Source organism: Vombatus ursinus, unplaced genomic scaffold (assembly GCF_900497805.2).
Source record: "Vombatus ursinus unplaced genomic scaffold, bare-nosed wombat genome assembly UNPS02014813.1, whole genome shotgun sequence".
Lineage (NCBI taxonomy): Eukaryota > Metazoa > Chordata > Mammalia > Diprotodontia > Vombatidae > Vombatus > Vombatus ursinus.
The window spans coordinates 30,503,608-30,530,216 of record NW_020954591.1 but is presented as its reverse complement, the minus strand read 5'-3'; the positions used below and the strand labels follow the sequence as shown (position 1 = coordinate 30,530,216).

The 26,609-nt window shown below is 39.3% G+C and overlaps 1 protein-coding gene and 1 pseudogene across 5 annotated transcripts in view; one reads left to right on the top strand and one right to left on the bottom strand.

Moving 5' to 3' along the window:
- Window positions 1-17,902, top strand: part of FLI1 (Fli-1 proto-oncogene, ETS transcription factor) — a 166,700-nt gene extending 148,798 nt beyond the window's left edge. For all 5 annotated transcript variants that reach the window (XM_027877651.1, XM_027877653.1, XM_027877655.1 and 2 more), the window contains 4 exons: window positions 9,628-9,693; window positions 10,868-10,930; window positions 12,362-12,409; window positions 15,825-17,902. In XM_027877651.1, coding sequence (XP_027733452.1) covers window positions 9,628-9,693; window positions 10,868-10,930; window positions 12,362-12,409; window positions 15,825-16,354 — 707 coding nt within the window. In that variant the 3' untranslated portion in view covers window positions 16,355-17,902. The remainder of the gene's footprint in view (window positions 1-9,627; window positions 9,694-10,867; window positions 10,931-12,361; window positions 12,410-15,824) is intronic.
- Window positions 17,903-20,024: 2,122 nt separating this feature from the next.
- LOC114022827 lies at window positions 20,025-20,540 on the bottom strand (annotated as a pseudogene).
- Between the last annotated feature and the right edge of the window lie 6,069 nt (window positions 20,541-26,609).

The window sequence follows — 26,609 nt, the reverse complement described above, 5'->3', positions numbered from 1 at the left end:
GGACCTGGGTTGAAATATTGAAATTACTACTTGTTACAGTTCTGACCTTGGGAAAACTCCTAATTTAAAAAACTCAGCATCTTTTAGCCTCAATTTCCTCCACACTAATACAGTGGAGCTCTTGCCCCTTTCTCCTTCTAGTTTCTTTTTGATGAGGTATTTTATTCACATTGCCCTAGCACAGACTCAGGATCCCAGCTACTCCACCCATGGGATCTGTTGGTTTAGGTTTGACCTTTAAATGGGAAGATCACATATGCTCAGAAAGAGAGCTGGAGACAGACAGGGGAGGCCAGGCACTGTGGAGAGGCTCTGCTTAGAGATGGACTTCATCTCCTGGAGAAGCCATGTTGATGCCCAGGCTTCTCTCCAGGGAGCTACATGGGTCACCAGGAGAGGAGAAACTGACCCCAGAAGAAGACACAGGCCAATGCAATGTGGAAGGAAAGAAATATTTGCCAGACAGAGATCCAAAGGGAAAGTCACAATGTGGCGGAATAACCTGGACAGATTCCTTCACTGGCATCATGAGCTAGTTGTGAAATATTTACCAGCACAACCTTGACCTTACAGGTCCCCAGGGAGGCAGAGGATCATAAGAACAGAATATTGCTTGACTCGCTAGAAACCCCAAGCTCTTTATCTTTGTAGAGTGGATATATCTGTGTATGTCTGTGTAGCCCACCCACCGGAGTACTGTATGTCCCAAGGGTTGAATAAGTAAGTCCCTATGGAAGGCAGAGGCCCGTTGGAGAGAAAACTAGAGTTGGTTTGATGATTTATAGGCTCTCTGGCATTTGTTGTTGTGGTCATCATTGTTGTAACAAATAAGATTTTATCCCATCTTAGAAATTTTGCTCAATTGAGAGTTTGCACTGGAGCTCAGGGCCCTTAGAGTGACACAAGCCAGATTCCAGGATTACCAGGGGAAAAACTGGGTGGGGGCATGAGCCATAAAGATTATTCGGAGGCGCTTGCATGAGTGAACCCAATCTGTTGGAGTCTAAAATTTTAGTTATGGGTCACAGGTTACATATAAAATAAAGGCATCAGACTAGATATCTCTAAGGAACCCTCTAGCTCTAAACTCTGCATTCGTCTGTGATATAGACATAGAAGTTTTCAGATCATTAACTGTACCTTCTGGACCCAGACAGCCAGATCGTTATACAATATGCCCCCAGGTTGCCATTATAAGCATCCTTTTGAAAAATATTCTTGAAGAGTCCTCTAAAGATATCATGATATGAACTTATGCCTCCGAAAGGAAACAGCATAACCGAGTCTCCTTTAACATACACTCAGGCAGCTTTTGGACCAGGCAGAGAAGTTAGTCCCTCCATCTGCTGGCTGATGGGCCATGAATATCCAAGGAGCTCTTGAAGCTGCTGGGCGTCAGACTTTAGGAGGGATATTGTTTTTGCAGAAATGTGAGTCCTTGGACTGACTCCCTGGTGCTGGCTTTTCCATTTTGTCTTAGACGTGTTTCTATTTGTGTGTCTGGAGGCTGGAGCTGACCACACTGCTCAGTTTCATCTTGCATGATTTGTAGTGAAAAAGAAAAAAAAAATGGACCCCAGCCGATGTTGCTTAAAAAAAAAAAAAGTTGTTGGAAACCTTCATAGCTGACATCTTAAGTCTCAGCTTCCCTGCAGAGACAAAGTTTCAGTATGTGCACAGACACATATGTGAATGACTGTCCCTTGTATTTGAAGAAGACACTGCTGACAGTGTTTGTACCCATGGAGACCATTACAGGACTTGCTGTTTTTTCCACACTGAGCACACCTTATTTGAGGAACTTTCTTTGGTTAGGAGCATTTAAGGTAGTGGCTGTATGTGTTTTCTTTGATGGGGAATAAGGAAATAGTAAGATTTTTTGTACATCTGGCAGGTGGGTGAAGTGATGGGCCCAGGTGGAGCAAATGAAGATTTGGTGGGCTGTTGGAAAATGTTTGTATTCTGAACTCTTCTCATGCCTATCTGCAAAGTTACACCAGATTGTTGACCTCCAGGGCAAGCTGCCAGACCTCAGTTCTTCATTCTTGGCTTGGGAGCCAATTGTATTGAGGCTTTTTTCTTTGGAATCACAATTTTAGCCACTGGATTTAATTTAATTTTTGCATTTGGTACATGTATCCCAATAGCCCTGAGGTCCATGGCATGCTTTTGATAAATTGAAGAAATAAATGCATAGAGAAGTATTCTTTGTGTCCAGAGATGTGAGTACTGGCAGGAGGCTTTCCCATGCATATGCATATGAATGAAGAGGCCACTGGGAGATCTGTGGTCTCTGTCCCACTGACTGCACACTTCAATCTGTTACATGTTGGCTAAAAACACCACCCTTCAGCATGTGCCGTTGCAGTTTATTGCTCTGTTAAATCCACAGTTAGTCTACCAGTCACATTGATTGCTGAATGGTTTCTGTATCATTGCCACTTCCTTGTTACCTTCCCTCTCATTGTTACACCAGATGGCACTCTAGGAGGTGCTGTTCTTCCCGTCTACGGGACAGGACTTTACCTAAATCATCTTATAAATCTGGGCATCTCTCCTAAAGCCTCCACATCTTTTAATGAAAAGCTTTGGAGGATCAATATTTTTCTGTCTCTGAAAATGCCCCAGACTTCATCCTAATAATGACATCCATTCATTCATTGACCATTCAGAATTCTAAAGGACCAAATTCACATAAGACTCCTCTTGGCTTCAGTAGGACCTATTATGGGTCTCCAGTCCTTCTCACAACTTAGTAACAGTATGTCAGTTGGTCCCTTGACAGCTCACCTCTGAAAACTAAAGGATATTAAGAAAGACTTGTCTCAGAACTAGAAACAGATTAGGAGGTGGACAGATGGAAATGCTCCCTGGCCACCTTTTTGAAGCCACTTTTCTTATCCACTAGGGTGAAAGTATAGTCTTTAGAGATGTATAATGGTGAAGTATTGTAATATGGTGGAAAGAGTGCTGGACCTAGAATCAGGAGAGAATCCTGGCTTGTTATGTGACTGTAAGCAAACTATTTTGGCTCTCTGAGACTCAGTTTCATCATTTATAAAATGGAGATAGTAATACTTGCATGACCTATCTTTGCTGTACCGTTCAGTTGTTTCAGTTGTATCCAGCTCTTTGTGACCCCATTTGGTGTTTTTGTGGCAAAGACACTAAAGTGGTTTGCCATTTCCTTCTCCAGATCATTTTACAGATGAGGAACTAATGTAAACAGGGTTAAGTGACTTGCCCAGGGTCACACAGCTAGTAAGTGTCAATATAATAATAATAATATAATAATCAGGCCAAATTTGAACTCAGGAGGATGAGTCTTCCTGATTCCAAGCCCAGTGCTCTATCCGCTGCACCACCTAGATGCCCATGATCTGTATCAGAGAACTGTTATTGTCCTTATGGTATCTTGGTTATATTTCTGTCCATTAAGATGGCTTTACCTGGCCCATGGGCACAAACTTTTCCTAGCATCAGATTGGAGAAACAGAAGAGAAATCTTAGTGCAACCCATTTCCCCCATTTTCTGGGATGAGTTGTCTCCTCTGCTAATTCAAAGAACCCCCCCCCCCGAGCATCACAAGACTTGGGACCTTCTGATGATTCATGGAACTACAAAGGATTTCTCCTCATGTTTCCAAAGGCCCTCAACTTTTTTTGTGAAAAGCAAGTTCTAAGCATTCCACAGCGCCTGCTTCAGCCGTCTTCGTGGCCTTTAGAACAAATTGTTCTCATCCACCCATTCCACCAGGGGAAGTCTCACATGCTTGAGGCAGACATCCTTCTAACTCACTGACAGGTTTGAGGCCTGTTGGTTACCCTAAACCGGGTAAACCAGGTGCTTAACAAATGGTTGCTGAATCAAAATGAACTGAATTGAGCTAACAACCTATAAGCCCATCCTCCCTGGGATACCTTAAGTAGCCTTCTCATAATTTAAACACTTGATTTCAAGTCCTCTCTCTGAAACATTACAGGTTGTGTGAATCCCCAAAAAGTCACTTAACTTCTCAATGCCTCAGGCAACTCTCTAAGACTTAATTTGCCAAATAATTGAAGGTCAGCATTGGTAGAAGGAGCTTTTTTTTCTTACTGGGAATTTCCTTTACCTATGAAATTACAGATCTGGATAAAAAAAGTGTTATTTGAATTATGAACCTAGGTATTACTAGGTTACCCCAGAGTCCTCACTTTCGCTGTGGTTTCCTCAGCTAAAGATCTCACCTGTACCTATTTCTTGCTCCTCCCCACCCCCTCACCCCCAATAGGTTTCAGATGAGCCCTCTTGGATTCTCTGCCATGGCACTGTGGAATCAGGACTTAATTTTCACATCCCACTATCTAGTCATTGCCCTTTTATCATTCTTTCCCCAAAAGCTGTCCCTCACAGGGCAACCAGTGGTGTTACACTTGATTTTACAGATGAACTAACTGAGGCAAAGAGAAATTATTTCATTTGTGTAACTTATGTAAGAGTTCATGTCCCAGTTCCACTCCTTACCATCCCTGTCACCTTGGCTATGTCTCTCTAGGCCTCAGTTTTTTCATCTGTAAAATAAGTAGGTTAGGCTAAATAATCTCTAAGATGCCTCTCAGACCTAACGTTCTATGATTCTCTGTTATTAGAAGAGCTAGAATTATTGCTCATCATCAATCATTATCATCAACAAGCATTCATGAAGCACCTACTATCAGCGTGGTATTGAGTTTAAATAAGGTCAGGTTGCTGGCCCTCAGGGAGTTTACAGTCTAGCTCATTCCTAGCCTTTAGATTCGAATGTGTTTGCTGCTTCTACCAAACCTCTCCGCAATCTCATTCTGGGTCTCCAGACACCATTCCGTGGATCTGACACACCCCAAGGATCAAACTGATATCTGAGATTCAAGGTCTCCCAACCTTCCAAAAGAAGATCCCCAAGGCCCCTATGAAATGCTCTGTAAACCAGCCCCTCTCTTCTTGCACCTTTCAGAACAACTCTCCAATGGCCTAATTATGTTTAGAGCTGTTAACAGCCTTCCCCTCTGAGGTTACGGCTCACCAATTCTGTACGCATCTTGTATACAGCTATTTATTTATAGGTTGCCCTCTCCATTAGAATATAAGCATTCTTGAGGGCAGAGACTGTTTTTGCCTTTCATAGGTGGTGCAGTGGCTAAAGTGCTGGGCCTGGAGTTGGGAGGTCCTGAGTTTGAATATGGCCTCAGACATTTATTAGCCTGTGTGACCCTGGGCAAGTCACTTAACCCTGTTTGCCTCAGTTTCCTCACCTATAAAGTGGACTGGAGAAGGAAATGGCAAATTTTGGCAAGAAAACCCCAAATGGGGTAATGTAGAGACAGAAATGACTCATTTTTTTTTAAATCCCCAGTGCATGGCATATAATAAGCACTTAGTAAATGCATGTTGTTTGATGATTAATTTCTTGATTAATATCTCATCTTTCACAACCTCTTCCGCTCCTCTGTGGCCCAGCCATGCCCAACATCCATGTAGCCAACTTGTGTGTTCTAAATCTACTTGTTTGGATGAAACAGTACTAAAGCAATTTTAATCACCATTTTCAGCGACATGGTTAGATGGAGAAAAAAAAAGACTGAGGTAAAAAGAGATAAGTAAGACAGTAGAGGTTACAGCCTCAATCTTAGCCTTTACATAGTGAACTCAAAAGAAAAAAAAAATCCAGCCCCAAATAAATAAATAAATAAAAGAAATGGCTCTTGAATTTAGCTTTTTCCATTCCCATTGTCCCCATCTGCCCTGGAGTTGTCTCATCTCTCTCTTCCCTGTATTCTTGTAGTGTGTGTTGTTTGTACCACTCATTTGGCACTTATCCTATACTGTCCTCTGTCATGAGTGTATCTTTCATTTTTGTGTTTCTTTTCTCCCCAACGAAATCCTAAAATACTTAAGAGCAGGAGCCATTATGACTTCTATTTCTTTGTATTCCCCCACATGCCTTGACCATAAAATCATAAAATCATAGATTTGAGCTAGAAGAGACCTCGGAAGTCATTTAGCCCAAAACTTTCTTGTTCAGATGAGGAAATTGAGGTCCAGAGCGTTAAAGTCAGGAGGTGCTTATAAGTGCTTAATAAATATGTTAAATTGATATCTCTAACCATTTCCCAATTTTTCCTTCTCTTTTATACTTTCCCCCACCTCCAAGAAAAAAGATCCGACCCTTAGAAAAACTCACCTTTTCTTTTGTTCACAGCAGCATTGCACAAGCATTTCAGACCTAGGCAAGAAATCCCAGAAAATGTCTCATCAGAGCTTTTATTTCCAGCCTATAAACAAGTTTTTAGGTTTTGTTTTGTTTCTGTTTTTCATGTTTTTTTAAGGCAAGAAGAAGAATCTATTTGCAGGAGGAATTGTGGTTTTCAAGGGGGAAAAAGTCAAATAAAAATAAAAACAGACGAGTGAAATGAGCCGAGCTTTGCCTCCCTCCTCTTTTCCCTTCCCCACCCACTCTACCCACCCCCTCCCTCCTCACTTTCTGTTTTCTTTTTCATGCCAACAACTAAAAGACTATAATTTTAAAACTGAACTGGCTTTTCCAAAGCCATAAGGAATGTACATCTGCACGTGGATTTTTCCATAAGAAAATTGTCCTTGTCTTTTGGCTCTTCTAGGCCAGAAACAATGAGAACAAGCAATCTGATGATCCTACCCATCTCCCTGACTCTTATTTTAATTTGTCTGAGGGGCTTGGAATGGGGTAATTGGAAATGGTTTTTGTTTTATTCTGTCAGGCTAGTGTTTGATGAGGTTTGTGCTCCATTTGTTCCGATGGTTTTTATGGTTTCTTTTGTTGTTCAGAGAAAGACTTTGAAAGTCAGAGTTCTGTGTTCATGAAATCTATTGCTATTTCTGTTAAATGTCTCAATGGAGCTCAGTCCTCTATGTCCCCTCTGTTACTCTTCTGTAATTCCAGTGCTTGGCAAACCTTGTTCAGCGAACAAAAATGGAACCCCTGACTTTTCATCTCCTCCATTCAGCCAGGCCATTCCTGATTAAGATTTGGAAACCAAGGGGATATCTTTCAAGGGACAGGATGAGATTTCAAATGTATGACTTCAGTGTTATTTGCCCTAGGATACTTTAGATGGGAGTGGGAAAAACTGAAATACTGTTTTCCAATTCTTTTGAATCCCTCCTGGATCACTGCCTTGTCATGGCGGAGGGGCTTACTTGTCTCAATGAAACTATGAGCTAGTCTGTGCAAGGTTACCCAAGACAGATAGGTCAGAGTAGAGACTTCTGACAAAAAGTGATCTACTGGAGAAGGAAATGGCAAATCACTCCAGTATCTTTGCTGAGAAAGCCCTATGGACAGTATTATGATCCACAGTGTCATGAAGAGTAGGACATGACTAAACACTGAACAACAACAATTCTTTGGAGTCTATGATATATTCAAGAACTTGCCATGGTACCCTAGGGAGTGGTGCTCCTCCCATACCCCTCTATTGAGCCATTCACTGGTCCAATCATCTGTCCATCCACACTTCTAGCCTCTTTCCATTCTTTACTAGTAACAATATCCTTTATCTTCCTTGGGAGTGGGGGGTGGGGGGGGAGAAGTGGCAAAGGGGATCTGGACTGTTCTAACACTCCATGACATGTTCACAATATACCAAGGAAGTCTGACTCACTGGCTGGCAAACAACGGTTCTTTAGAAGAGTAGAGGTCTTGAAGCCTCACTGTCTCTCCTCTTCAAGGGTTTTGTTCTCAATCATTTCTATTTTTTTTTTTAGGCAATTGGGGTTAAGTGACTTGCCCAGGGTTGTGTTAGTAAGTGTCAAGTGTTTGGTCTGAGGTCAGATTTGAACTCAGGTCCTCCTGACTTCAGGGCCAGTGCTCTATCTACTATGCCACCTAGCTACCCCAATCATTTCTATTTTCCCCCCACTGCTGGGTTTTTTTTCCCTTTATGGTCAATAGGAATAATCTTTCTCTATTTATATACATACAGTTTCTCTTCTGGGCAAGTCCATAAGCACCTGGAGGGCTTAGACTTCTGAATACCCCCAACATCCTACTGAACATGGTACTAGTTAATAAATGCTTGATGAATTGAATTGGATAGACAAAGCTTTTATTAAACACTTCGTATATGCCCAGCACTGGGCTTAGCCCAGGGATACAAGTACAAGCAAATAGACAGCCTTTACCCTCAAAGAACTTACATTCTAAATGAGGAGATAACACAGAAAGGTCAAATGAAAAATGGAAGAATTGGGGAAACTCACCAAATAAGAGAGCAGCATAGGTGCTACTTATGGGTGGAGGTATTTATTAGCCAGCTGGTGAGGAGGTAGGAGAATACAAACAATGTTGAGCCAGGATTTGTTTAAATTTCTCCTATTCACTCATGAGATAATCTTTATATCAGAACTCTGAAGAAGCATGAAGTTTTTTTCCCTATTTTTTGAAGTGATTTGTTTTGTTTTCTTTGCCTCAAAGTCATATCCTGTTATACCATACCTTCCCTTGTAACAAAGGAAAACAATTAAGCCAAACTGACACATGAAGCAAACATATATGACCCTCCTCACCCACAGTGCACTATCTGTCTACCAAGAGGAGGGATATGTGTTTCATTCTTTGAATGGAGCCAAAATGGCTCATTGCCATGATGTGAGTTTCACTACTCCTTTTAGTGCTCTTGTCAAGCCAAGTCAAGAAGTATTATTAAGAATCTACTATGTGTTAGACTTTTTTTTATTTACATTAATGTAGGTATCGCATGTATGGTTCTTTTGTTTCTACTTTCTTCCTTCTGTATCTCTTTATACAAGTCTTTACATGTTTCTCTGAATTCCTCATGTTCTGTGTTTCTTATGGTACAATAATGTTACATTATATTAATGTATAACAGTTTGTTCAGCCATTCCCCTATCAATAGGCAGCCACTTTCCTGTTTTTAATATCACAAAGAATGCTATTAGAATTTGTTATATTTAGCACTTTTGTTTCTGTCCTTTACTTCTTTGGGCTATGTTCCCCATAATAGACTTTTTAAAAAACAAAGTCAAATAATTTCTCATGATTTTTCTCAAAAAATTCCAAATTTTTAAATAATAATTAGAATAATTCATAGCTCAACCAATAGAGTATTAGTGTTTGCCTTAGCATTATCTATCCATATTGACCATTTCCATTTTTTTTCATCTTAGTCAATTTGATGGGTAATACTGCTTTCATTTACTTTTCTTCTCTTCCTCCACCTCCTCCTCTGCCTACTCCCCCTCCTCTTGTAACTCCTTCTCCTGTTCCTCCTCCTCCTCCTTCTTCTTTCTCTCCTCCTTCTTCCTCTTATTGTTATTATTTGTAGATTTTCCATATGGTTGTTGACTTAAATTTTTTTAACTAAAAGTATTTGTTCAAATCTTTTAACTATTTATTTATTAGAGAACAGCTCTTGATCTTAAATATTAGTATAAATTTCCTCTTTATCTTGGATTACATTTTTATCAGAAATATTTGAAGCAAACATTTTTCCCTAGTTGATAATTCTTACCATTCTAGCTGGATTGATATTGTTCATGCAACAACTTTTGTTGTTTAAAAAAATGTAATTTTAAGGTACCTCTATCTGCTATTTTTTTTAAATTAGATCCTTCTTATGAATCAGTCAGGAGAGCAGGATGGGGCAATAATATGAATTCAAGTCTCACCAAAAGTAAGTAACTATCTTCTTATTCATTAGGAAAAAATAGATTTTTCTGGGATTGGGAAAGGGCAATAATGGAATTTAAGGTAGGAAAAGAAACAAAGTTAAATGAGTTGAAATTTTGTTCTATTATAAAAGCAAAATTAATTACAGATGTAAAGATTGTTAGTAATATCCAACCTCAAAAGATAATGGGATTTTCATTTAGTCATTTCATGGTTACATATGGGTTTAAGAAAAAGAGTGAAATGAAGCAGGGAATAGACATGCTAAAGAGAAGCTGAAGGAAATCTGTATCATTGATCTGTCCACTAAGGGGTTGTTAACTTGTGGGAAAGTCTGGACCTTATCTTTCTGGGGCAAGAGAAAAGTACAGCAGGCAAACCCTTGAGCAAAAATATTCTACTTTACTGGTCACTAAGCTATTGTGGGCATCACAGTGTTTTCCCCATATGGTGGTATATGGATAAGGATAGCAGCTATATATAGAAAAGTGGTTCCCCTAAATGAATTACTCCAAATTAAATGGGTTCCAACGCCAGATGACTGGCTGAGTATGGTTCTAACTGAGTATGATTCTATACTCCTGGATGCTAGAATAATTGCCTATGGAAAAGGATAGGGATAAATACTAGACTTGTGATTTCATTGGTATAGGGAATTCCCAGATGAGAAAATTCACTCTACCAATGCAAGTTGGTACCTTCTCTGCAGCTTATAGAATTATGACTCTTAGAGGGTTACCTGGGACGCTGAGGAATAAAGTGACTTGCTGAGGATCATACATCCAGTATGTATGGCAGGAATTAAATCCAGGTTTTCCTGGCCTTGAGGTCAGCTGTCTACAACACTACAGTGTCAAACTCAGATAGAAACAGGAGCTATATAAGGATCCCTTCTGGCAGAATATTAACTTAGAAAACTATATATTAACATTATCTATGTTCTATTGTATTTTTATTTATTTTGTCAAATATATCCTAATTACATTTTAATCTGATTCATGAAATGTTGTGGTGGCATGTTTGACACCTCTACACTAAATTATACTGCTTCTCACTTTTGAGAAAACACATATATTCTTTAGTGTTACCATCTTCCTAGAAGGTAGCCAACAAGATCTTCCTCTCTGCCTTCGTGAATCTGCTTTAATAAAGCTGTTTTTCTTTCTTCCTTATTACAGGTCCTCCCATTGGAGGAGCACAAAACATGAATAAGAATACTGAACAGCAACGGCCCCAACCAGGTAACCAACTGTGATTCCTAAGTATCAGCTCATTGCTGTGTGTTTGTCATTATTTCAGCATAGTCAGCTGTTATGGAATCAATCTATATTCTGCACATATAACTGTGTGACTCTGGTCAAGTCACTTACCCCTTTGTTTGCCTCAGTTTCTTTATTTTAAAGTGAATTGGAGAAGGAAATGGCACACATACATATGTATGTGTGTATATATATAAAATACACACCTGTGTGCCTGTGTGTATAGATACATATGCCCACCCCTCTCCACAGAGCAGCCTTACAAGTATTTGAATATAGCTGTTGTATTCCACCCCGCTCACCACTACCATCTCAAGCATTTTTTTTTCCCCAGCACAAACAACTTATTTGTTTTGGTGGGAGGAAATCATGAATGTCTAAATATAGAACAAGAGAAAAGAAATCTAAAATTCAATAGGAAGATTTTGAGTTTAAAAAAGAAAAAGATTTTACTGATTGTGAGAATTGTGAGACACTAGGAAAAGCCACTGAGGCAATTTGGAGGATCTCCTAGATAAGAAAAAGTTAGAACCAGTGCCAGAAATGGTTTCGTTCTACTACTGCGTAAAAGTAGAGAAGAAGAAATAAAGTGACCTGTAGAAATCTTTTCTAACCCCAGGGCCTTGTAACTGATAATTCATTTTTTAAAAACTACAACCATCCTATAAACCCACAAGATTTCCGATCTTTTGGGGATCTTTCACAACTGAGTAATAATGCATATGTTAAATAAATGGAAATCTCAAAAGGGAGGGGCCGATAAAGCTAAGATCCAAACAATGGAGAATGTTGACATCAGTCAGCTAATGTTCTATCTTCAAATCTGCCAGATGTTAGAGTAGGAAGGGACATTAGAATTTAAACCCCTAATTGTATAGATTAGGAAACTGAAGTCCAGCTATATTAAGCTAGCTAGTGGCAAAGCTGGAATTAGAACCTCATTTTCTTGACTCCTGGGATTTCTCCAAAACATCAGACAAATAAAGACAAATTTGTAACATTGTTATTGCTAAATTACAATCATCAATGACCAGTAATTACTAAGATTTCTCTAAACCCAGTTAATGAGCTAACTTTCCATCAATTCATATTATTATTTTTATTATTATTAGATGAAACATTAGCCAGACTTTTCTATCAAAAGTTAGCATTAACCAAAGCTGGGAGTTACAAAATGAAGCCTGAGGTAATGGTATCCTTAGCGGCATTTATGTTACTGTTGTTATTGCTGATGCACAAATCATAACTGATCATTGTCCAGAAATCAGATTCGCAGAGAAAAGCAGAAAAGCTTCCTCAGATCAAACTTCCTTGTGAGAGCACAATAAAATTAAACCCACAGAGACTTAAGTTCATGTTTATGAACTTCAAAAAAAAAGCTGAATCAAATATTCTTTGGTGTTCTTTACTTAGATCCCTATCAGATCCTGGGTCCCACCAGCAGTCGCCTAGCAAACCCAGGTAAGTTACCTTATGCCTGGCCTGAGTCTCTTCTTTCCAAAATGATCTAAAGCTCAGAAGAAACATTGGGCTCCTTGTCCTGGGTCCAAATACATTCAACTGCCTTCGACAGTAACACATTTACCTGAGATTGTTCTTAACATGGGTGAGAGTTGGGAAACAGGGAGGAAAGAGGCAAAAGAAGGAAAGGGAGGCAGGGACAAAGGGTTAAGGGGAGAGGGAAGAGTGGGGAACTTGGAGAAACCAAAGCCTTCTCATCAGTTAGTAACATGCTTTAGGTGAAGCTGCTTAGGCAGAAACAAACAACATAGTTAAATGCATCTGCCACTGAATTTCAAAATAGTGACGCGTAGTCAAAATGGGAGTTCCATTGGGAAAAAGGGAAAAGAAATCAAACAGCACTCACTTCTCAGTTATCTTCACTCATGTGGACAGGTAATCTTTACTTGGTCTTAGAATGTGTTGTAGGAGCACCTGGCTTTAGGCAAGAGACATGTGCCTGAAAAGTTCTTTCTGAATTAATCTCCTCCCAATTTGATTCATTTTAAATGCAGCAGGGGAATTTTTCATTTAAAGCAACCCTTGGATTTCCTTTCAAAACATGAAAATTTTTTTTTTAGTGACAAATAATTTTGTAAATTCATATTGCTCAGTATCAACTTTTTTTAAATGAGTCATAAATGAAAGTTGATAGATAGATAGATAGATAGATAGACAGACAGACAGACATAGATATAGATACAGTGTTTAGTTTGGGAGGGGTTACAAGAGAGGCTTACTTTTATAAAATATTTTTTACTTAAGAAAATATTAAATTTAGTTTCAATTCCTCAAATTACATGTGAGATTGGAAGAAAGAGTTTTGGAGTCACTAGGTACCAGGGCTGGAATGGGGACCCAGTTTGGGATTAATAATGTACTGCAGATTATCTACAAAACAGGTGAGCTGTACAAAGATAATAGGAAATTAACACTTTTGCTACATTACCCTTTCCTGAAGTTTGAATGGCAAAAACCAAGGTTGAAGATTCTCCTTTCCTTCCTTCTCCCTCTGCTTCCTGCTACCACATCTCCCCAATCCCCCCATTTCCCCTCCCCTCCCACCCTGCACCCTGCCTTAGTTTCTGCAGCCTAGGTCAATTACAGAGATAGAATGCCTAGGCACTCTTAGAGTGTGGGCCTTGCAGGCCAGGGCCTATGGACACAAGACATGGATGGTGTCCAAAGAAGTTCTCTCCCCTCAGAGATTCTGATCTTGGTCATTTGTACTATCTGAAGCATTATGAAGCTTCTAAGGGAGAAATCTGACCGCTTGGAACAAGGAAATTTATTTGCTCCTAAATCTCTCAGGTTTCCATTTCTGATCTCAGGGTTTTCATTTATCTGCTGCTTTGGTTTTCTGCTCTTTCTGCTTTCTCTGCCTTGGCTATCTAAGCCTATGGTAGTTGCTGGGTGGGAAATAGCTAATAAGACCAACCCACCCTAACTCCCAATCTAAAAGCTGTTTGATCCTTGGCTAACACACTCACACTTTCCAAATGTGCACTTGTGGTTTGTGATACTTCCTGAGAGCTGTGGGTCTTTGACATAAATATTAACAATTATTAATACTGCCACAATGAACTGAATTCCCATACTGAGCTACAACAACATCTGGTGTTTCTGCTTGTTGGGCCCATTGAGATATTTAGAACAAATTCCATTGAAATCAGGCCATACTGTTTTCTCTCTCCTTCCTAAGTCCCATATCCTGATGATCTTCTTACTCTAGTAGGCAAGACAGCAGCAGCTTTTTCTAGTGCTATTCCTTTTGTTTCTGCCATGGGCCTTAACAACCTGTTCATCTGTAACCTTGAGTGGGCCTTAGTTTCAAGGTTATGTATTAGGAATTCTTCCCCCAACTTGTAAACTTGCCCTCCTGCCACCCCCATTCCTTAGCTAGCTCCCCATGTGGGTAGATAGCACATAAGCATTGATTTCTAGGTATGGGAAGAATAGGTAGACAGTAATGAGTTCAGGTAATTATAGGTTTCAAGAAATGTTGAAGAGGGTATTTGGAAAGTTTGTAGGTTCCACTATGTGGTTTCTACCATAGGTGAATCCATGCTTTCCCCTGGAACTAGTTACTCTGTCATCCTGAAAGGAGTCATACACCTGGAGTGGTTTTTATAATTAAAAAAAAAAAACATTTGCATGAACAAAGTCAATCCATCTAGAATAAGCAAGGGAGCTTTCAATAGGGAAAAATAATTGTTATAATAGAAAACTTTGGCATGAATAAAATCAATCTAGCTAGAATAAGAAAAGGAGCTATCCCTGGAAGGGGAAAAATCTTTGTCTCAGCCACGAGAGAGTGTGTTTCATCTTCTTTGGAACAATGTAAAATAGTGATGTTTTTGACCACCCAGTTCAATAAGGCTAGGATTTATCTTCTCTTTCTTATCTATAGTACCCAGCCTGAACCAAGTAGTTGTTACAGAGAAGAGTATCAAAGAACACCAGGATGGATAAGCAGTAGAGAGATAGATGTCTTTGCCTTGGGTATTGTCTTAGTTCTAGTAAAAGGATTCTAGGCTCTATGCCTTAGAGTATTACAAATCTTTTTATAGATTACCATATTTAAATCATTCTGGTGATCTGATCATTCACACAATCATCCACGATACTTGGTTTTATCTAGAATTTAGTTTATTTTGTTGACCCAGGATAGTTGGGGGTAAGATAATCAAAAATAAAGACCACCCCAACCAAACTGGGACATCTAATTAACTGAGATCAGCAGGAATTAAGTGCTAGGAAATAATGTTGTGCTATTATTCATATTAACTTTTTTCTGCTTCTGATTTACTGGCCCTTGCATGGTATGACTGATTTTTAAATTTTGATTTTTTTATATTTTAAGATGTACAGAAGGCTTGAGGCATGTGGTACTGATATATAGAGAGATAGATAGATAGATAGATATGCATGTATGTATATATACATATGTGTGTATATGTGTATGTATATGTATACATATATATATTAAAATTATTAATGAGATAATTTAGGATTCCTCTCCCCCAAATTACTTCATATATTTAAAAATTTGCATTTACTTATTAGTAAGCTTGTTGCATCCTCCCCTGTAGAATGTAAGCTTTTATAGAACAAAAACTGTTTCATTTTTGTCTTTGTAGCTGCAGCAATTAGCATAGTGCCTGGTGCATAGTAGTCTCTTAATTGATGCTTGTTGAATTGAATTGAATTCTTTGCTGGACAGAAAACCATAACAATCAAATACAGACAAACAACTAAATAGGTATTAGAGGAAGCAGAAAATACTCAAAGAATAAGTCACGCTTCATAAAACTGGGGTTCTGACTTTTATGGAGACAGATACTATTTCCATCTCTGTTTTCTTCACTCCCTATAGGGAGCGGGCAAATCCAGCTGTGGCAATTCCTCCTTGAGCTGCTCTCGGATAGCTCCAACGCCAGTTGCATCACTTGGGAGGGAACCAATGGGGAATTCAAAATGACGGACCCCGATGAGGTGGCCAGGCGCTGGGGGGAGAGGAAGAGCAAGCCCAACATGAATTATGACAAGCTGAGCCGGGCCCTCCGATACTACTACGACAAAAACATTATGACCAAAGTGCATGGCAAAAGGTATGCCTACAAATTTGACTTCCACGGCATCGCCCAAGCTCTTCAGCCTCACCCAGCTGAATCGCCCATGTACAAGTACCCTTCTGATATCTCCTATATGCCTTCCTACCACGCTCATCAACAGAAGGTGAACTTTGTCCCTCCTCACCCATCCTCCATGCCTGTCTCTTCCTCCAGCTTCTTTGGAGCAGCATCACAATACTGGACCTCCCCAACTGGTGGCATTTACCCCAACCCTAATGTCCCCCGCCATCCCAACACCCATGTCCCCTCACACTTAGGTAGTTACTACTAGGAGTTGTATCCTTGATGGCCTTTTAGCTGCACACACATGCATTCCTCATACTTCCTGGAATACTTTGGACTTTGAAGGCTATCTGTGACCTTGAAGACAAAAACCAAACTGGATGTTCTTTCTCATTGGATTGAACCTTTTAGCTGTTCTTTAAAAAAAAAAATGTTGGTAACTTTTGCTTCCTCTACCTTAAATAGAGAGATGGATATTTCTATCGGCCAGTATTCCAGTTTGGATTCTCAGTCTCCTATCATCTTTAAGGAGTTGAACATTCAGATTACTGGAACGGTTCTAACATATATTTTATGAAAGAAACAATTAAAATACCTTTTTTATTTTATGACCCAAAGCTATTTTTCAAAGACCCAGGTCTCATCAAGGACCTCATGAAGACCATTATGAACAGGGATCATGGACTCACTGCTCACTAGACCAGTCATGCACTGGTTTGGGACTTTAGGGGAAGGGGGGATGGGAAGCATCCAAGTCTATGCTAGAAGAATCTGATGAAGTGAACCTGACAGCATTGCTAATTTGACAAGTGGATGGCAACTGGAACACTGGCTGAAAAGCTAGTGAAGTTTTCACCCAACTGGAATCTTTTTTTTTTTAAGCACGTATGCGTGTGTGTGAGTGAGTGTGTCGTGTTGAAGAAGCCAAGGGCATTGCAAAATCCCGTCTCACTGTGCAATGCACGTTAGGCAAGGCATTTTCTCTGGGAGTAGCCGAGATCTGAATCGGGAGAATTTTAATGCAAGCACAGATATTCCTGAAACTTATAAAGGTAAATGACTAATTAATTTTTTTTAAAAAAATGGATGACAGTAGGTCCCAGAACTTGAAAGAGTTGTAGGGATTTCGAAACATAAACAGATTCGCAAGCGCTGTGCGTTTGTCAGAGCGTCATTCCAGGGTCAACAAATCAGAAGGCAACTTACTGTATAAATTATGCAGAGTTATTTTCCTATATCTCACAGTATTAAAAAAGTTAATAAAAATTAAAAATAAGAAGGAAACGAGTTGACCTCGGTCACAAATGCAGTTTTTACTATCAAATTGGTTGTCGTGTTTTGTTTTTTTTTAATGTAATTTGTACATCTTTTGTCAATCTGTACATTTGGGCTATTGCTTTGTACTTTTTAGCTAGGTTAAAGAGAAAAAAAAGAAGGGCGACGTATCTTAACTACGACTGGAAGGAAATAGGACATTTGAGTGTCTCTTCAAAGCGATGCACTGGTGCCATTATTTAACTAAAGAAGACAAGGAAGTAAAACTAATCTGTTTAGATCATTAGGGCTTCGGTGACATTAATAAATAACAGTATTGCAATAATCACAACTCTGAAAAGAAACAAACAAACTTTCCCTCGTGGATATGAGGCTTTTCCTGTACTACATATGCAATGTATTTTTTGGATATTAAAATATATATAATTTTGCAGGTAATCTTTGTCCTTTTTTTAACTGTATTAGTGTTACGCTGACAACTGTCATATGAAGATTATGTTGTAAAATAATGTGACTAAATAAATTGTGCCTTCTCTCAAAACAGAAGTTTCCTCTTCCTTCTCTGCTTCCCTGGGAGGCTCAAAAGGCTCTCTTGGGGGTGTTTTGTATGGTCTTCTTTCACACTCAGGAATGCTTAGAATGAGCCTAGAGCAGAATGGCATAGAGGTATAAATACCCCTTTGATGCCTGTCCCTTTTCAGGCCTAGAAGAACCCAACAATACTACCTCCCCAAGTCAGAGAATAAATGCCTGGTCTCCAGGTCACTCTTCACCATGAAGGTCAATCAGAGCTCTTGAGAACTAAGATGCTGAGCAGTGATGGTTCCCTTCCTCATCAGGCCACACTTTGTTTCACCTATACCTGGCCCAGCTTCCATGGCTCACAGTACCCCGACTTTTCAAACCAGTCTTTGTGTACAAGGGTAGCACAGCATGGGCAAAGTACGCCTTGGAGACTCCTCTAGTCACATGCTAAGTTATCTATGATCTCTTGCCTAGATCACATTGGTATCAATGGGGCACAGCAGATGTCTGGCCTAGAGGGAGGGAGGGGGCAATCTATGGCCATGGTGTCAAGTAAGAATGATGATGATGATAATGATTGTAAATTCACAAAGATAGATCTAGAAGAGACGTTAGAGGCCATGTAGCCCAACCCCCTCATTAAACAAATGAAAAAACTGAGGCCCCGAGAAATGAAGTGATTTGCCCAGGGTCATACAACTAGTAAATGTCAGAAACCAGATTTGAGTTGAGGTCTTCCTGCCTCCAAGTCCAGTACTGTCTCCACAAAGCCACACTGTCTTTTTAATTCTTCAAGTATCTGTGGCTTCTTCAATGTAGGTGTTGCTTCCTCCAAGGTAGATTATATACCTACGCTGATTGGATATACGGTCTTCAAGAAGTGCTGTGGCCAAAAAATTCATCCCCTCATACACAACCTGGTAGAACCTCTTCAAATGTATCTAAACTGAGAACATCATAGCATTAAAGATCTTAGAATGGACCTCAATGGAACGCAGAATGGAATGGATCTGAGAAGTCAGCTAATCCAATCCCCTCATTTTATAAATGAGGAAACTGATAACCAAGGCCCATAAAAGGTTAAGTGAGTTTCCCAAGGTTAGGATCTGAATTTGAACTGAGGTCATCTAATTAGAGATCCAGTGCTCTTTCCACTATACTGCAGAGGTCCTTGGGCTACAAACACAGGATGATAGCAGACCTGGAACAGACCTCAGAGGCCATCTAATCCAACCGTCTAATTTTACGGATAAAGAAATTGAAGCTGAGATTAAGAGACTTGCCCAAGGAGCTCTCTAAGTGGCAGAGACAGAATTTTAACGCATCTTTTTTTAATATTTAAAAATTTTATCTAATAATTACCACTATCTATATGGCAGCAAAGCATTATCACATGAATTTTCATGAAACTTAGCAAGACTGAAATTAGTTAACCAATAAATTAATATTTACAGTTTCCATGGGTGCACAGAAGACTTTGCCATTGCCCTTCTTTTTATAGAAAATGTGATTGGCTTACTCTTCTGCAAAGACAAATATCAATGCTAGGATCAGCAATGATTTTATAGGCAAAAGAGTTCAGGGAACTCTTGTACTAAAAAGAAAATACTATTTTCTCAAAGATCTCACTATTTACTTTGTGACTATCTTAATTTATAACCAATTTCCAAGATTAAAAAACAAACACACCAGCAATTCACCACCAATAGAACATTTAATGTAATGTTTATAGCTTTATCCTTAGACTCTTTTATTTCTAAGTCAGCAGTTCTTCCTAGCCTTCATTTTCTTTTTCATGTCAAGCATTAAAGATTTCCACCTGTTTTCTCAAATTTGCTTATTCTTTAGCTTATTCTTATTTATAAATGAGAATGCTAAATATTTCTAAACTTAAAAAAGTCCTTAATATCTTATTCATTGTATTTGGGGGTTTTCAGTTTTCTCATGGAGAAAAATAATTAATTTAGTCATAACAACTTTATATATTGTCCACCTGCTACTTTTATAACACAAGCCAGGATAGTAAAATTTGGTGTATGTTGTCTTAATTTCTACTGCATGGGGAAGAAGAAATCACCAAGAAAATCTTTAATAATCATGTGGAAAACCTTGAAAGTCCAATGCTTTGCCCTCAAGGTTCAATTATTATCTTTTATCCACTGCTCAATTCATTTCATTATCTGATCTAAATTATTCTCTAGTTCTTCTGGTACATTGCTGGGCAGCCGGTGTACTATTTCATGGTTGTAGGAAGTCATGGCTTCTTCATAAAGAATTTGGAAAATTTCACACTGAATATAGTCCTGATTTTTCTTTACACTGTATCTCCTCTTTTCAAGTCCTGTATATAATGCAGAATTATCTGTTTGAAGCACAAAAACTATATGAAACCATCATTCAGGGAAGAAGTCACAGCCATGGTAATCAACAATAACTCCACCTTCTTTCATTTTATTTTCTAACTCATCAACTACTCTGTCTTCATCCAAAATGGGACATTCATATTCTTCATCAAAGCCATCATATAACTGTCCTTCTTGTGCTAAATCGCCCACATTAATGTATGTCAGTCCTGTTCTTGATGCAAGTTCTTTACTTAGTGTGGTCTTTCCAACCCCTGGTGTCCCCGTAAGCAGGATGTTGGGCAGCCTCATGGTCGCAGTGGCACTGGCTCTGCTCTGGTCACCCACTCTCCACGAGGGAGCAGCAGGCAGAGGCTAAGCAGGAGCCGAGGGGGCCAACCCTGGGTCCTCGAGCATCTGTTCGGCGCACACTCTAGGGCTCTAACTCTTATCTTCTAAACTCCAGAGCCAGTACTTTTCCCACTGTACCATAGTTGGTCCATGGCAAACAGGCCTATATCATCAGGACTATGACTGAAGCCTTCTCAATTTGGTAGAATCTGTGAGAGCTTGTATTCTTGGGGGCATTGGAGGACACAGGGTCACCTTTACGCTATGATTTACCAGAGTAAGACTTTTAGGTAGGGATACTAATAATAGCTGACATTTATGGAGTACTTTAGAGTTTGTATAGTTCTTTGTAAAACCCAATAGATACCAATAGAGGGTGAAACTTGGCCTCCTTGGCAATAAGTTGGGGTAGACCAATACGCCTAGATAGCATAGACTGATGACCTGGCTATCCTCAAAACTTTTCATGAGATAATATTCTCTAGTTTCCTTGGAGTATCCACCCCAGTATTTAATAGTCCTCATGGCCCTTTAAAAGATTTCCTTATGTCCACAAAGAAACTTGCTTAAATGCAGTAGACAGTATTTCTTAAAAGTGCTTAGGTTTTCTCCCAACATATCTCTTAAGTAACTTAGTTCTGTTTCCTTCTAAGCTCTGTTCCCCTATTTTAAGACCCAGGAAAATCTGAACATGAGGTGGGGAGGCATGAAATGCCTCCATCCATGACAGCTTCCTTGCAGGAAGTATGGATCTAAACTCATGACCACTGAGATGGTCTTCCCTGATTCCTTGACTTCCCTGAGTCACACAAACACCTTTATGCTAACTTGGGCCAAATGACTTTCAAATCAGACAGAATGGGCGCACTATGCCTCCCATTAATTTTTGAGAATCATTTATGTGTTCATCATGGCATCATTGCTTTAGAGCTAAAAGGATTCTACTGAGCCATCTCATCCAATCCTCTCATTTTACAGGTGAAAAAACTGAGGCCTGAGGAGTTTAAGTGACTTACCCAAGGTCACACAGGTAATAAGAGTCAGAGGTGGGATTTGAACCTATGCCCTTCCTCTAATTCAAGATCCATAGCTCTTTCTAAAGAACCATTCAGTGAAAACTCAAGAGAGGAGATAATCAAAAGATGTCAAGTGTGGTCAGGGGAGTGAAGACCAGTTATCTGACATACTAATACCATGTGATACCATTGTGTTGTCATTCAGTAGTGTCCAACTCTTCGTGAGTCCAAGGACTGATGGGGTGATAGGACCTGGACCCTGAATTTTCCCATACATTTCAGTAGCCCACATTACTGGAGCATCCCAGCCCACCTTGATTACCTAATTAATTTACTTGATACTTCTTAATCACATCTAGATCCTTTCCTGTTTGCACCACCTAGCCCCCCCCCAGGCTATTTACCACTCCTTAATCCCATCCAAATCTTTTCACATTCTTTTTCTGTATAAAAGTATCATTCTCACCCCCATTAAGCACAAATTCCTTAGGAATCTCCCCTGTTCCTACTGGCTTAACAATAAACCCTGCTACCTTGATTAAAAGAAGGCTTGAGAGCTTGAATTCTTTCCAGGCAGACTTGCCCTATACCCTTATTTTCAGAGTTCCCAGCACCCCAAACTGCAATGAGACTATACTGTCCATTCCAAGATACTGAAATGATATGCCATTTTCTTCTCTGGTGGACTAAGGCAAATAAGAGGTTAAGTGACTTGCCCAGGGTCATACAGTTAGTGTCAGTGGCCAGATTTGAACTCAGGCCTTCCTGACTCTAGGCCCAGCACTCTATCCATTGAACTGCTTAGCTGCCTCCTATGATATCATACTGATATAAGTATATTCTTTTTCAAAATCATGTTCAGGTCAAGCATTTTCTCTTCAACTTTGAAATCCCCAGTCTTTTCAACAGTGGAGGAGAAGTACATTTTTTTCTCATATTGTCATTAGAAAATAATTTCATAAGGCTGTATGGATGCCTTAAGAGGATTTAACCTTCTAAAAAGTGTCCCCTTAAATGCCACGCTCCTACCTTAGGTTGAATTTATATTCTTGCCCAGTATCTTAGCACTTTGGTCCAAGACCTTCCAATGGACCATTTACCCAAAGGTTAACTGTGTGTTTTAGAGATTTGAATGATTTACTAAGATAATAATAATAGCTCACACTTTCCATAATACTTTGTATACTTATCATCTCAATACTCCCCAGTGAGGTTGATTAGGCAGGTATTCAAATTTTCATTAGACAATTGAGGAAACTGAGGTCAAGAAAGGTTAAGTGACTTGCCTAAGGTCTTATAGCTGATTAGTGACGGAATCACACTAAGAACTGAGTTCTTCCATCCCAATGTTCTTTCCCTTAAACCACTGAAGCCTCTATGATAGAGCTCTGTACAGATTTTATAATCACCCTGAGAGTTCAAGCAAGCAGAGGGTGGGATGTTCATCCTGTGCCTTGGTGACAGTGTAGACAGCCCTTCCCAATTGTTCAAGACAAATGAGATCTGTTTTCAGGATCAGAAGGCTGAAAGTCTCCTTCATGGGAATAATTTGGTCCTTTAGCAGCTCATTAGTAAAGAATTGTAGAAAATAAGAAAGTAGACATTTATTAAGCACCTACTACGTGTCAGAGACCATTCTAAGCACTTTACTAACATTTTTTCCTTTGGTTTTCACAACAACCCTGGAAGGTAGGTGCTATTGTTATCTCCATTTTATAGTTAAGGAAACTGGGGTAGACACATAGCTAGTAAGTGTCTGAGACTGGATTTGAACTCAGGTCTTCCTGACTCCAGACCCAGAACACTATCCTCTGCACCACCTGGCTGTCTCAAGACCCAGGGGCATTATGGCTAAGTGACAAATGTACTGGGTTCAGAGTCAGAAGCCTCCATACAACCATAGACAAGTCATTCTGTCACTCTGGCCCTCTGCTTTCTTATGGACAAAAGGAGGGCACTGAACTAGGTAATTTCTCATAATAACTGACATTTAAATAGGGCTTGATGGTTTCCAAAGAACTTTAGATACACTATTTCAGGTTGAATCAAGTCAAATCAACAAGCATGAAGTGCCTACCATGTTCCCCTGGAGTTACAGAGAAAGGTGAAAGAATAGTCCCTGCCCTCAAGTCTAATGGGGGAGACACCATGCAAACAACTGTGTCAAACAAGATATAGATAGGATAGATTGGAAATAACCAATAGCAGGAAGGCATTAAGAGGAGCTAGGAAAGGTGTCCTCTACAACAGGGGTGGGGAACCTGCCACCTCGAGGCCACATGTAGCCCTCTAGGTCTTCGAGTGCAGCCCTTTGACTGAATCCAAACTTCACAGAACAAATCCTTTTATTAAGAGCATTTGTTCTGTAAAATTTGGACTCAGCCAAAAGGTCACACTTAAAGACCTAGAAGGCCACATGTGGCCTCGAGGCCACAGGTTCTCCATCCCTGCTCTAGGAGGTAGGACTTCAGTTGGAACTTGAAGGGAGCCAGGAGGTAGAGATGACAAAGGAGAGCATTCCTAGCAATGGGACATAGCCAGTGCAAATGACTAGAGTCTGGGAGACAGGTGTGCATTGCGACATAGGGTTGTTGATGTATTGTGGGATGGTTCATAATTTGCTCTTGACCACCAATCTAAGAAACAAGAACACTTCAGACTAAAGTATCTATATATAATATTACTTAAGGATCCCCTTTCCACTCAAGTTTTTTAGTATTTTTTTTATATATGTTGTCTTCCCCAATCTAAGTTCCTTGAGGGCAGGACTGTTTTGTTTTGGTTTTTTGCTTGTATTTGTATTCCCAGTGCCTAGCATAGTTCCTGGCACTTGTGAATAAATGCTTATTGATTAGCGTCTCTCCCTGGTTTGCCTCTTCTAATGTTTATTATCAGAGAGTCAGTGATCAGGGTCACTTTTGTTGTTTCATCTAGGAAATAACGGATGATTTCATTGTAAAAAAAAACTTATGGTGGAATTCTGTTCTACTTAATGCAATGCTCTTGGAGTAATAGACAATCAGGACAATGGATATCTTATGTTCTGACATCTTTTAGTTAATATGAGATGGTAAAGATGTGATCCATTGTTGAATATCATTTGCAAAAAACTTGCTTTTCCCTACTAATATCCTCATCAAGGATGCCCTCAATTTGTGTATAGAGGACCCTCAATGAGATTTTATGTAAATAGGAGTATAAACATATAAGTTGGTAATTTTTTAATTTTTTTTAGTTGCCTTTTTAAAAAATCAATAAGATCTGAGATTTTCTACATGCCTTTAGGTGACTTGTAAATCAACACTCTCACAAATGTATCCCTTCTAGCATGAATCTCTTCTATTATATATGATTCATCGAATCCAGCTGCTTTTCCCATCCTTCTCTAAAGATGAGCATCACACAGAGGGCAATGGAGACGTACATGGTGAGAGAAAGCTGCACAGTACAACCAATGTGGAAATCCAAAGAAGGATAAGAGTAAAGGACGTCATCAAAGAATTATATGACAGAAAGAGAAAATGGTCTGGTCATATACTAAGAGCAAGGGATAACAAAAGGACAGCTAGAGTGCTCCACTAGGTGCTCCTCTCAATGTTAGGAGAAAGTAAGGAAGGCTTCAAGACCCCTTATGAAGAACTTTTGAGAGCACATGGATGGGAGTCATACAAGATGGGGGATGGGGTGGGAAGGGGATCACACATCCATTTGAATATTTGGGTAAATATGTACATATATTTAAGGAATCTCAGAGTTGGAAAGGAACCCAGAATCTATCTAGTCCAATCTATTTCTAAATTGGAATTCCCTCTATAATAACCCTAACAAGTGGTCATCCAGCCTTCACTTGAAGAAACCAGTAAAGAACTTATGACTTCCCAAGATAACTCATTCCACTTTTGAACAGTTCTAAGTATTAGGAAGTTTGTTTTTTTTCTTTACATTTTAAATATGCCTCTCTGTTACTTGCATCCATTGTTCCTAGTTCTGTCCTTTGGGAACAAGTTTAATCTCTCTTTCATATGCAGTCATTTGAAGAAGATGGCTACTATGTTTCGCCTAAGTCTTCTCCATGCTAATCTCAAGTCCATCCATCAATCCAAATTTGGCATGGTCTCAAATTCCTTCAACAACCTGGTAACCCTTCTTTTAATATGTTCCAGATATCAATGTCTTTCCTTAAATGTGACATCCAGAATTGAACACAATACTCTAATTGTGCTCTTACTAGGACAGAATAAAGGGTTATTCTCATATTCCTTGTCCTGGATATTAGACCTTTCTGAATGCAGCTAAGATCATATAAGTTTTGAGGGTTACTGCATCATACTATTGGATCATATTGAGTTTGCATTCCACTAAAAGCCCAAGGTCATTTTCCTACAAGCTATTGGACTTGTGAAGATATCTTTGACCATGAGTATAGGACTTTACATTTAATTAAACTTCACTTTATTAGATTTGACTCATTTTCAAGATCTTTTGGGCTCTTGACTTTGGCATCCAACATTGTAGTTATCTTTCCCAGCTTTCTGTCAACTGGAAATTTGACAAATGTGATTTTGGTGCTTTTATCCAAGTCATTGATAAAAATGTTGAATATTTCAAGGCCAAGGACAGATTCCTGGAACATTCCCCAGAGACCTCCCTCTAAGTTGACATCAATCCACTAATGACTACCATTTGTATAAGATCATTTAGTCATTTCTGAATCATTCTAACTGTACTACAATCTAGCCCACATCTCTCCATTTTATCCCCAAGGATAGCTTAAGACTGTCAAATGCTTAGCAGCACTATTTTTATAAAATGAGATGAGGTCAGACTGACATGATCTGTTCTTGATGTTGACTTTTACAGATCACCACTTTCTTTTCTAAATGCTCACAACCATTCTTTTAATAGTATATTCTAAAATTTTCTCCATGAATCAAAGTTCATTGGTTTGTGAATTCTTTCCTATTCCTTCCTTTAAAACAGAGCAACACCTGCTTTTCTTCAGTCCTGTGGAAAC